We start from the raw sequence: 13,669 nt of genomic DNA, 5'->3' as shown, positions 1-13,669 counted from the left end.
TTGTTGGGGTGCAAAGAGGAGAATCTTCCTATTTCCTATCTTGGGATGCCTCTTGGAGGGAATCCAAAATCTCTCAACTTCTGGAGACCAGTGGTGGAGAAATGTGAGAAGAAACTATCAACTTGGAAGAAGTGTTATCTCTCAAAAGGGGGAAGCCTTACTCTCTTGAAGGCCTCCTTAGCAAATTTGCCATTCTACTTCCTTTCAGTCTTCCAGATTCCAACCAAAGTCAGAAATCAGATTGAGAAGATTCAAAGGAACTTTCTTTGGGAAGGAGGTGGGGAAAAGAGAAGCCACCTAGTCAGTTGGAAACAAGTATGCAAGCCTAAAGAGGAAGGTGGTTTGGGAATTAGGCACTTAAAAGAGAAAATCTTCTCTTTTAGGAAAATGGCTATGGAGGTTCCCTAAAGAACCCAATGCTCTTTGGACAGCTGTCATCTCAAGCAAATACGGATCAAATGCAAATGGGTGGGATAGCAATCTCCACTTGAACAGGATAAAATCCGCAAAAAATCCTTGGAAAGGTATCATCTCCATCCATACTTCTTTCTTTCCTTTTATAAGATATAAAGTGGGAAATGGCTTTAAAATAAAATTCTGGAAAGACCTTTGGTGGGGGGGAAACTACCCTTGCAGCCTCTTTCCCTAGACTTTTTAATCTTACCCTTGACCAAGAAGCCACTATTTCTTCCTGCCTTTCAGACCAAACTGCTGAGAACACCCTAAACCTTCAACTCAGAAGACCCCTAGGGGATTTGGAGATTTCTAAATTAATAGACTTAATTCAGACCCTTAAAGAAGCCTGCATCTCCCCCTCCTATTCTGACACCCGAATCTGGACCCTGCACCCTACTGGCGAGTTCTCTTCTAAGTCTATGTTCAGGGCTTTGATTGCTGATGAACAACATCCCTCCTTTCCTTATAAGAAGATCTGGTGTAGCCACATCCCTTCAAGAGTTTGTTTCTTTGTCTGGGAAGCTTGTCTCCAGAAATTAAATACTTGTGATCTCTTGCAGAAAAAGTTTTTGGGAAGACTGTCCATCTCTCCTTGTGTTTGCATTCTATGCTTCAGTGAAGGTGAATCAGCAGATCACATTTTTCTTCACTGCAAATTCACCCAAAAGATTTGGTTCCATTTCTTGAAAATGGCATGTTACAGCTGGGTTATACCAATGCACATTATGGACACTTTGCATCAATGGCAAGGAACAGGGTTAAGTAAAAGGGGTAAAGTTTATTGGCAATCAATGCTACATGCAGTGTTGTGAGGTGCTTGGGATGAAAGAAACAATCACCTCTTTGACAATAAATTCAGAACCCTGGAGGAATTAATTTCAGATATTACTTATCTTTGCAACCTCTGGACGGTGAACTCAGATCTGTTCAAAGGACTCTCACTCAATGATCTCAATAGAGATGCTTACCCCTTTTTGTTTCTCCCTCACCCCCATCAAACATCCTTGAGGCATCCCAACCCCATCAGTGAAGGAGTGATGACCCCACAAGAAGTGGGGCAAAAGGAGATAGAAGGAAAGGGAGAAAGTAGTGGTTAAGGGTAGAAGGGAACTAAGAAAGAAGTGAGTATGAAGATATTTAGTTGGAATGTGAGGGGAATTGGAAGTGTGAGGAAAAGAGCGATAGTAAAAGAGGTAATAAAGAGGTTTGACCCAGACATTGTACTATTACAGGAGTCCAAGAGAATGGAGTTTAATAATAGGTGGGCAAGGAGTGTATGGAAAGCCAGGGGCATTAGTTGGGTGGCTGCTCCCTCTTGGGGTGCTTCAGGGGGGAGAATGACAATGTGGAAGAGGGATGTGGTTGAAGGCTTAGAGGAACTAATTGGAAAATACTCGGTTTCCATGAAGTTCAAACAGCAGGAGGATGGAAATGTGTGGGTGTTTACAAATGTCTATGGACCAAATGACTACAGAGAGAGAGGAACTGTGGGAGGAGTTGGATGATGTAAGAGGGCTGTGGGATGGACCTTGGCGTGTGGGTGGAGACTTCAATGTTATCAGATACCTAGAGGAAACCAATAAGACCAATTAGAGGATGACAACAAGCATGAGGAAGTTTAATAGGTTTGTGGATACCTTTGAGCATAAGGAGATACCTTTAGCCCAGAAGACATTTACTTGGTCAAATCTCCAATCTAGACCCATATGCTTTAAGCTGGATAGGTTCCTGTTTTCTGTGGACTGGGAAGAACATTGGGGGAACTTGGCATCTAGATCTCTACCTAGGGTGACCTCGGATCATTAGCTCATAGTGATATGTATGGAAGAGAGGAGTGGAGGACCTGCCCCTTTTAGATTTGAAAATATGTGGTTACTCCATCCCGGGTTTACCAATAGAGTAAGGGAGTGGTGGAATGAGTGTAACCCATTGGTGGAATGGGAGGGGATGAGATTCCATAAGAAACTACAATTCTTGAAAGCAAAGATCAAGGAGTGGAATATCTTGGAGTTTGGGAGAATAGAAGAAAGAAAGAGAGATTTGATGGACCAACTTGAAAGCTTTGACTCTAAAGAAGAAATGGGAGAATATGGAGAGGAAGACAATGAACTAAGAAGGGGCTTGAGAAGACAGTTAGAGGATTGCTTACATGAGGAGGAAATAAGCTGGAGGCAAAAATCTAGGTGTAAATGGTTGCAAAAGGGAGACAAAAATACTAGGTACTTTCATTCTTTGGCAGATGGAAGGAGAAGGAAAAGTTTCATTTCCAAATTGGTTGTGGATGGAATTGAGTTAACTCAACAAGAGGAGATAGCTAGGGCATGTGTAGAACACTTTAAATCCATTCTAAGAAGGCCTGTAAGTGGAAGGGTGTGGGTAGAAGGTTTGGACTGGCCAGATGTAGGGGGATAACAGGAGAAGTTTGGAAAGGAACTTTGACTTGGAAGAGATTAAGGAGGTTGTGTTTTCTATGGACAGAACAAAAGCTCCAGGGCCGAACGGGTTACAATGGCTTTTTATCAAGACTGTTGGGATATTTTGAAAGAAGACCTTCTAATGGTTTTTTAGGAGCTTCATAGGAGAGGAATTGTTAATTCGGGGGTGAATTCCACTTTTATAGCTTTAATTCCCAAAAAGAAAGAAGCTTCACATCCAAGGGACTTCAGACCAATCAGTCTGGTAAACAGCATGTACAAGATCATTGCAAAGGTGTTATCTTTCAGACTGAAGAAGGTATTACCAGACACAATTGAACAAAATCAAGGTATCTTTGTAAGTGGAAGACAGATTACTGATCAAATCCTCATTGCTAATGAGTGTGGAGAGTTTCAAGAAGGATAAAAAGAAGGGTGTGGTATGTAAGTTGGATATAGAGAAGGCTTATGACATGGTTGATTGGGAATTTTTAAGGAAAGTTATGACCAAAATGGGGTTTGGGGCTATATGGTGCAAATGGATCATGGGTTGTGTTCGGAATTGTCATTATTCAGTGCTAGTGAATGGGACAGTGGTAGATTTCTTCCCAGCCACTAGGGGTATAAGACAGGGAAACTCCTTATCTCCTTTTTTGTTCTTACTGATTGTTGATGTTTTGGGGAAATTGATCCACAGAGCAGACTCTAGGGGTCTCGTTAGAGGTTGGAGAGTTGGAAGGAAGAACATCCCACTCACTCACTTACAGTTTGTTGATGATACGATCCTGTTTTGTGGAGGTAATGTGAATTTCATCAAGAACTTGAAATTGGTGATTCAACTATTTGAGCAAATGTCAAATTTGAAGGTGAACTTTGGGAAGAGTTGTGTAGTGGGTGTGAATCGGGAGGAGAGAGAGATTAGGGAGAGTGCAGAAGTACTTGGGTGTGAAGTTTCAGGGTGGCCTTTGAATTATCTAGGGTTGCCCCTAGGTGATAATCCTAAGAGAGAACTTTTGGGACCCGGTGGTGGAAAGATTTGAAAAAAAGACTTGTCTCTTGGAAAAAGAATTATCTCTCTCTGGGTGGTCAGACTACACTGATCAAGACCATGTTAGCAAACTTACCCATTTATTTCCTTTCAGTGTTCAAGATTCCAAGGAAGGTTTGTAGTAGGCTGGAGAGATTGATGAGACATTTCCTTTGGGAGTCGGGATAGGAGAAGAGGGACCATAGAGTTAGCTGGAAGGTGGTGACCAGGAGTAAAAATTATGGTGGTTTGGGGCTTGGGAACATCTGGAAAAGGAATTCGGCCCTTTTGAGGAAGTGGTTGTGGAGGTTTCCTTTGGAGCAAGAGAAGCTATGGGCTAGAATAGTGGCAAGCATGCATGGGTTGGAGCAAAATGGATGGGATGCTGGAATCAGAGCAAGGACCACAAGCACTTCACCTTGGAAAGCCATTCATGATTTGCTTCCAGTTTTCTCCCCTCTTGTCAAGTATGATTTGAATTCAGGTAAATTCCATAAAATTCTAGGAACAAATTTGGGTGGGGAATGCTCCTCTTAAGGACCAATTTCCTTCTTTGTATGCTTTCTCTGATTTTAAAAATGAGCCAATTTCTTCTTTCCTCACCCCTTCTTCCAGTTCTGGGTTTGGGTGGAACCTGGGTCTGAGGAGGGCTATGAGGGACTCAAACCTCGGCAGTATTTTGAGCCTCCTTGAACTTCTTGATAATGTTTTCTTAGACACCTCTAAGGTGGAATCTAGAATTTGGACCCCTACCCCCACGGGCTCTTTTTCTTGTGCTTCCTTCTTCAAAGTCCTTTGCCAGTCCACCAGTCCTACAACCTCCCCTTTCTCGGTTAATGAGGTTTGGTGCAGACCAATTCCTCCTAGGGTTGGTAGTTTTTTGTTGGGAAGCCTATCTGGAAAGATTCAAACTGGTGATTTGCTCCAAAAGAAGAGACCCAATACTTGCTTGTCACCTCATTGGTATGTTCTTTGCAAAGCGGATGGGGAGACTGGTTTTCACTTACTGGTGTCTTGCCAATTTGCAAAGTCAATTTGGGAGTGGGTTTTTTCTCTCTTTGGGTGTAGGTGGAACCCTCCATCAGACTTGCAGTCTCTTTTCCCCTTCTTTCTTCAAGTGGCGCATGAAAAGGGGAAGGACTATGTGGAGAGGACTGAGGACTGCAGAATGCTGGTCATTATAGGAAGAAAGAAATTCTAGGATCTTCTCAGAAGATGAGATAAGGGATGACGAATTGAGGGCTGTGATCCATATAAGGGCTGTACAGTGGCTGAAATCACTAGAGCTATTTACAGACTACACAGTGGATAACATGTTTAGAAAGTGGGCTGAGATTGCAAACTGCACATAGACCAAACCAGAAATAAGGGTGTCTTGGAATTTTGATGGGAGTTGTAGGGGGAATCCTGGACAATCAGGGATTGGAGGTGTTTTAGGGATGAGAATGGGATCATTTCTGCCCTGTTCTCAAGCCCAATTCGAGTGGGGATTCCCTTGGAGCTGAGATCTTGGCAGTTATGGAAGGAGTTCAGAAAGCCAAGGAGATGAATGTTAGAAAACTCACAATTGAAGGGGACTCGGAGGTGGTGATAGGGTGGCTGATTAAAGACAACTGCGGCTTATGGAACTACAGCAATGAGAGGAGGAAATTCAAGTGGCTGGTGCGGGAGATGGAAATCAGGATGAGTTGGGTTAAGAGATCAGCTAATTCTATAGCTGATGGATTAGCTAAACAAGGGATAGAAAGGGAAGCAATGTTTTGGGCCAAATTGTAACTTAACTGTTTCTTTTTTCCTTTTCTTTCTTTTGAGGGTTTAAGTTGTATTCAGAAGATAAGAGTCTTTGTCTTCCTTGCTATAAATATTATGCTGTTTCAATGAATATAATGAATCTGTTATTGATAAAAAAAAAAGGACTGATGACCCTTAACTTCGATGGAAGTGCCTTAGGTAACCCTGGATTAGCTGGTATTAGAGGTACAGTAAGGGACAAAAGGGGCAATATATGTTGGACTTTTAGCAGTCCAATTGGTTTGGCTGATTCTACAAAGGCTGAAGTGATGGCTGCTCTCACAGGAATCAGGATAATAATAAAATTAGGAATCCAGAATTTAGCCATTGCAGGTGATTCAGCAAATACTATAAAATGGTTAAGAGACAAAGAGGGGGGTCCTTGGAGATTGAGTGGCAGAGGCTAGGGATTCTTTGGGCTGTTTAAATGTAAAATTAGTTTGGATTCCTAGGGAACACGATCATACTGTGGATGGTTTAGCCAAATGTGGTGCGTATTTGGAGCATTTGTATAGCAACTAGCTTCCTCCTTTGTAATTCGTAGGGGTTCTTCCCCTGCTTTGTACATCTTCTCATGTACCTCCTCTTCATTTAATGAATTCTGGTTAAATTTTCTCAAAAATAAAATACTCTATAAAGTATGGTGTTGATAAAAGAAAATGATCAATTTCATTTTCATTTATCATAATATCTATATGGTTTGTTTCAAAAACTAGGTTTGGATTGGTGTATGTATCACTTAGATATATTTGTGAGGAACTTATATAGAAATTATTTATTTCATACATGGTATGGCACTTAAAAATTAGTTTTTTACTCTTCTTTTGCAGGGCCAAACAATGCAAATGATGTATGAAATTATTGCAAAGGAACTAAAATCTGTGCAGCCTGAGAACTCACAAGTTAATGACTACCTGAATTTCTATTGTCTTGGTAAACGGGAAGAACTACCCAAGGATATGCTTGGTTCAAGTAGTCTAGCTTCTACTAATGGTGATACGGTAATCACATAGCAACTCTGTTTGTTAATTTTAGTTGTTATTATTGTCCCTTGTGTCCTGATGCATTAGCTTGCTAGATGCCTCTGATTTTGCAACTGTAGATCCACTTAAAAGCAACTATGAATTTGCAATTTGGCAGACTTTGGATTGAATTGTTCTTGATGTCTGGTTAAAAATTTAGTTGCCTGACCAAACCCTATATTGTCTTTTGGCATTTTCTATGTCTGACGTTTATGCATTACCACCAAAAGGGGGAAAAGCACTCTGACATTGCATATAATTTTCATTTTCAACCTCAGCCTTTTGCCATATGGCCAGCTACAGAGTTAATTCTGCTTCATTGTGTATAATTTTCATGCAGTAGAAAACCAGAAACACCTAGCTGAATGGAGTTTATAATATTATTCCTTGTTGAATCACACAACAAAGTATTAATATGGTACATAGGATGATTGTTACATCCCAAGCCCTGTTCTGCCTAACTGAGTAGCAACAATTACTGGAATATTATGCTTCACTGACTGCCAAAGGTGTGTATCTAATCTTATGTATGATTTTACTGTTCTTTTTGTGGTTCATAATACTTTGGAGATTTGGATGGGAAGTTCAGATTTGAGGTGGAGGTGGGGAATTTTCATTGGATGCATTGTAGAGAAACTTCTAAACCTTGGTGGGGCCTACTAATGGGTCTTATCATCCAAACAGCCTGCTAAGCTGTTGAACCTTTTGAACGGGACACAAAATATTCCAATCCAGTTTCTGGTTGTTAAAACATTGGGTTTTTATATCTCAAAATGTATTCTGTTCTACATAATTTTTTCGCCCAAGTACATTTGCCACCACATGACATGAGTTTGTACCTTCTTTTTATTATTCCTGAATTGGACATATTGATCATATGCTTAATTGTTTTAAGCATACCATTTGAATGTTGAAACATGAATTTATGCAAAGTCCATTACAGATACGTCCTGTTATACTTACTGCATCTCCACTTATTTTCATATTGCATTTGTTTGTTGTTTCCTCTTCATCTGAAATGTAATTTGCTTGCTTAGTTCGAGATTGTACATTTAAGGCTCTGTTTGGATGCAGTGCAAATGTTATTTGCATCAATATAAATGCATGGTAGTGCAAATAGAGTTTATTTGCACTGATGTGGTCTCCACTTTATTTGGTGAGAATTTAGGTAGGAGGAAAGTGGCGCAAATCTAAGCCTCCCCTCCACTGAGTAAATTTTGGGGTTAAAAAAAAAAAAAAAAAGTGGTGCAAATTTTTCATCAGCTTTTGAGATGAAAATTTTGCACTGCCAATAAATGAAAATGAGACAGAAGGTACAAATTTTGCATCAGATAATAGTGAAAACCATAATTAAAATCAAACAGATGCAAAACTGAAGCAAAATTTATATCTGGTTCAGATTTGCATTGCAAACAGAGTTTCATGTTCAATCTACCATTATGTAGCTTATGAACTTCCACCCAAGACGTAGTCACACCTGAAACCATTTAACATCAAACTGGAGGATATTGCCCTTAATAATGAATGTTTCATCTTTTAGGTTTTTGGGTTTTGGATATTAATGCCATAGTTGGTAAACTGAAGTAAATATGTTTTTACTGAGTACTTGATTAATTTTGGATTTACATGATACCTAATTGAGTACAGAATTTCATGTACAGAGCATGATTTTCTTGTTCCACTTGTAAGAGATTTGATGGTGAGCTTGATTTCTTACAGGCATCAGCTGCCCAAAGATCCCGCCGATTTATGATTTATGTACATGCCAAAGGAATGATAGTAGATGATGAGTATGTCATGTTAGGGTCTGCCAATATCAATGAACGATCTTTGGCTGGTAACAGGGACACAGAGATAGCTATGGGTGCTTATCAACCTCATCACACATGGGCTGTGAAGAAACGCCCACGCGGTCAGGTTGGCAATATTTCTTCTATGTTTTGTTTGTTTTAATTTCAACATAGTATACATTCTGAGCTAATTCAAGATATCCAGCCAGTATAACAATTTAAATCACACATAGATTGTGATTAGGTATCAATGGACTGGACTCGGCAATTTTTCTTATTGCAATTTTCTTTGTGGTTAATCCAGACAAAAAAAAAATCTTTACTGTTGGTTATGCATGCAGATACACGGTTATAGGATGTCTCTCTGGGTGGAGCACCTTGGTGTAATGAAGGACTGCTTCTTGGAGCCTGAGAGTGTGGATTGTGTGAGGACTGTGAACAGTATGGCTGAAGATAACTGGAAAAAGTTTACAGCTGAGGAGGTTACAGAAATGCGTGCCCACCTTCTCAGGTACCCGATCCAGGTGGAAGCTGACGGAAAGGTGGGCCCTTTGCCTGGGTACGAGAATTTTCCTGATGTTGGTGGCAAGGTACTCGGCAACTATACGTCCCTCCCTGATGCTCTGACCACATAGCTCCAACCATTTACATTGTAGATTGATTCTGATAGATTGACGAGTGCGTTTATGCTTTGTATTTTTTTATATTACATTTAAAAATAGAATAAAAATGAATTCCCGTGTAAAACCTTCCATTTACTGTTGGGGTTCAGTTTGTGGGAATAGGGTCTACTAGAATCAGACTTGGAAATTTCAATCATTTGTTGGGTAGAATCAGAATTCGTTAAATTCCTGGTGGAATGGCATTCTCTCATTTAAGAGAATGGCCATTTCTTCCCCTCTCTTGAGAATAAGAATGTATTCCAGTTGATTCTGATTCCAATTTTGATTCTTGTCTGAATAGATCATTTCAATTCTGATTCCTACTGCGAACCAAATGGATCTATAATTTGTAATCATGAGCAATAAGAACTTCAAATTGAAAATCTCGGGCTCATCTTCCTGTCTTGTGAGTAACCATAAGAATTAAGAGGGCAGATCTGCTCCTCACATTGCGACTTCACAGCATGTTTGGCCGTACATCAGAAACATCTCCCATCCTTAAATTTATTATTCATGGGGATGGGGAGATGTTCCCAATACAGGGTGCGATGTGAGTGTGAGGTGCGCTAGGTGAGGAGCAGATCCCAATTCAAGAATTATAGCCCCAAGGCCCCCAACTTTTTTTTTTTGTATGTTGCTTAATCGGCTTTTCTCCTGGGCAATAGTTAGGCCAGAGGATCTTGTAGCTAGCTCCCTTTTCTCTATTCTCTATTAAGCTGAACGAGAGGGCCTTTTGCAACTATCCACTGCACTCCACGTTGATGAAAATTAAGAAATGGACAGTTTTTGCACTACCTTTACTTGTTTCCCGACAGGTCAATTTTGATGAGGGTTGTGTTTGGTAACCGGTTGGAAGTTCTTCATCTTAACCTAAGAAGTAAGAACTCAAAAAAGTGTCCATTTCTGACAATTTATTATGATAAAAAAAGGGCAAGGGTGGCATAGTAAATCTACAAAAATCGTTCATCTAATGACTATATTTTTGACTGGCAGCTCTTTGGAGGTTTTTAAAAGTGTCATTTACTAGAACACTCCCTATAGTTTTATAGATTTACTTAAATCTACCCTATAGTTTGTATTTTACTAAAACACCTCTTCTAGTTTGCAACCTATTTACTTAGGCTGCATTTGGATGCAATGTAAATCAAGATCTAATGTAAAATTTACATCGGTTCGGTTTTGTATGTGTTTGGAAAGAGGGTGTAATTATTATTGATGTAAAAAACACTTTGGTTCAGTTTTGCATGCATTTGGATGTAGTTTAGTTTTATGTCAATAATTGATGTAAAACCTCATCAGTTCTAATGTTTTACATTGACAATCGATGTAAAACTTTACACTCTTCCACCCATCACTATTTTCAAAAAAAAAAAAACAACGGTCACTTTCTAGTTCAGTGTAAAACATCATTAGTGTACTTTTACATTGATTCCAAATGCAGCCTTAATAATCGACTTTTCATTAAGAATTATTTGTTGTCATATGAAAATAGTAACATGATCACCTAAACTAAGTGGAAAATGTTTAAGGGCATTAACCCATGGTTGTTTATTCCAAAAGTATCCCTAAGCTAAGTGGAAAATGTTCAAGGGTATAGATCCATGGTTTTGTTTATTCCAAAAGTACCCCTAACACTTTTTTGTATAGAAAACAAAATTGACCAATTAGAGAAAAATATAGTGGTTATTTGTGTTTTACTATGGGTAAAAATGGCATTTTTGTTTTTTGTTTCTTTTGATTAATTTTTTTGAATGGATGTTAGTATTAAAACTGTTATTTTTCACTTTCATCTAATAGGTCAATTAAGTAAATTGATTGCAAACTATAGGGGATGCTTTAGTAAAACACAAAATATAGGGTAGTTTTAGTAAATTCATGAAACTATAGAGGGTGGTTTAGTAAATGACTCTTTTGAAAAATTAGGATGAATTTAAGAAAAATGGAATAAAGTGAAGTTAAGTTTATATAATAATCCTTATCTTTATTGGATATGCCACAATGACAATAGTAAGGTGGCCATTGTAGAGCCAGGATCTCTTGCCCACATGACATCCAACCACAAGTTGAGAATATCTCCTGTTCATATATGTTAAATTCACGGGAAGATGTTCCCAGGGTTTCATTTGGGAAGAATTCAGATGTCAATTGAGTGCATATATGCACTCTCATTTATTTTTGATGGTGTTTGGTAATAATGCATTTATGTATTGAAAGTAGTAATTTTCACAAATTTCAAGATATGTTTGCATTCAAAATGAGAATAAAGTTTATATGAAAAACTTTGCATTCAAAGCTGATTAATGTTAAAAAGGTGTATTTCAATCTTGGGTTTTATATTTACACTCATTACAACTAAAGATCGCTTGGTAAGAAAGTAAATTTATGGATGCAAACTAAACCAATTTTGCATTTGCATGATTAAAATGCAATCTACATATTTTTATTTATATTCCATTTGCACTCTTATCAAATGGAGCCCAATGAGGGACTATATGTCCTATACGACAATTTTTTTTTGTGGGAAGGTGATCACAAAAAATCCCTGGCATATATTGGGAACATCTCCCGATGATGACATCATCATTTTTTATACATCATTGGGAGCTTCTTAATACACGGCGGAATGTGTTGAGGGAAATTGTGGGGCGTTAGATGTGAACTCTGCTATTGCTATTGGGCTAGTGCATCGTTGTAGGCATGTTTTTTAAAACTGAAACAGTCAAGGGTCCGATTACCGGTTCAAACGGTCTGACTGTTCGATCCAAACAGTCGGCCCATTCTGACAAAAATTAAAAAATTAAAAATTTTGAAAAATGGTCAAAACGGTTCGAATGGTTAACCAGCCAGTTCAGCGATTTGCTAACCAAAATCAACGGTTTTGGGGAAAAATGGAACCGGTCAATCAGTTCTCAGTATTTCTGATCCGACCGTCTAGTCTAGTCCAATTTTGAAAACCATGGTGGCAGGCTGGTTAAGGCTCAACTTGGGAACTTGTATTGAGTTTAATCCATTTAGATGCAGATTTCTACGCGATTATATGAGAGGTCGGCTTCCATCAGTGCAATGCCCGTTCAAACAGCCTATTGAGAATATTTCCCTACTTATGTGCTTTATGAAATCATGGGGAGATATTCTCGATACAAGATTGCAAGAGGCTGTTTGGAGGATGGTATGAGCATGAATTTGTAGTGACCAAAGCTGAACTTGCATATATGGTGAACCAAAGATGTATTAAAAACTGATGCTAAAATGAGTTCACCCGGATATATGATCTAGGGTTGTTCACGGGTCGGGTTGGGTCGGTTTATTGAATTTTTCCAACCAACCCGACTTGGTTGGGTTACCTGAAATTGAAACCGAAATCGATCTTGTGTTAAGCAAAACCGACCTGGTCGGTTTGAGTCGGGTTGGATCAGTTTGGGTCGATTTTGGCTCTAAGTTCAACCATGGTAATAAATTGAAATTTCAAAATTTTGATTCTTGAGAGTCAAATTGTATTAGAGATTGTGCTTGAGTTGAGGGGCTAAGGGGGGTGGACCAACTTAGAATAGAAGTTATCAAGAAAATAAAAAGTCAAACTGTATTAAAGAAATAAGATTAAAAATTTGTATATTTCAATAAACCTTCTAATCTAAGTAAAAAATACACCTAATTCTAATTGTAATTGGTTGCTTATTTGGTGTAAAAGACCATAGAAACTAGGATCCTTTGATTATTTTCTTTAAACTTTTCCAATAAAAAATCATTGTCTAATTGGCTTACAATACATGCCATTAATGTCATTCCTAACTATAGACTAGAAATTAAGTTATGTTGTAAATAGGATAGAGACAGCTTAGTTAAGTAGGAACTAAGTAGGTTATAACTACTAACTAGGAACTAACTACTACGTTGGTTCAGTTCGGGTCATTTCGGTTTTCACACATGAAAACCAAAACCAACCAGAACCATCGATTTATGATTTTTTACAACCCGAACCAACTGGTGCTGAAGAAAACCCGGGCGATTCAGATTGGGTCGGTCCAGGTTGGTCGATTTGGTCGAATTGGGTCTTCTTATGAACAACCCTAATATGATCCTTAATACGAGCCTGAATCTGTTAACTACTGCTTGACATGCTATTTATAAAAGCTTACAACATGTAGAGTGTTTCATATACATGAGTGTGCATTCATGTGCATTCAATAGTGGCGTGCTCACTTGTGATTGGTTCTATAAGTTTTTTATATATACACAACAGGGCATAGATCTCCATTCCTTAAAAATATTGATAAAATAATTATTCGATATCAAGGATGGCAATTTCCACTAGCTACTCGCCCCTACACTCTGATGAGGCAGCCTTTTTTTAGGGAAAAAAAAAGATTTTGGAGCAAAGGTGAGTTTTGGGATTTTAAAACGGTTTAGGTAGGGTACAGCATTAAACTAAACATGACTTATATACTGAATTTACTAAAATATTCCTAATATTTATAATTAAAATTCTCTAAAACCATTAAATTATTAT

General features: G+C 38.5%; 1 protein-coding gene across 1 annotated transcript in view; it reads left to right on the top strand.

The window, feature by feature from the left end:
• Nucleotides 1-9,442, top strand: part of LOC148849868 (phospholipase D delta-like) — a 51,709-nt gene extending 42,267 nt beyond the window's left edge. The window contains exons 8-10 of the mRNA XM_088945275.1: nt 6,519-6,689; nt 8,430-8,627; nt 8,842-9,442. Of these exons, the coding sequence (XP_088801401.1) occupies nt 6,519-6,689; nt 8,430-8,627; nt 8,842-9,135 (663 nt within the window). The 3' untranslated portion in view covers nt 9,136-9,442. The remainder of the gene's footprint in view (nt 1-6,518; nt 6,690-8,429; nt 8,628-8,841) is intronic.
• The last annotated feature ends 4,227 nt before the right edge of the window (nt 9,443-13,669 follow it).

Source organism: Nelumbo lutea, chromosome 5, assembly GCF_056320005.1.
Source record: "Nelumbo lutea isolate HS-2025 chromosome 5, American lotus-T2T, whole genome shotgun sequence".
Lineage (NCBI taxonomy): Eukaryota > Viridiplantae > Streptophyta > Magnoliopsida > Proteales > Nelumbonaceae > Nelumbo > Nelumbo lutea.
This window is presented reverse-complemented; position numbering and strand designations above follow the sequence as displayed.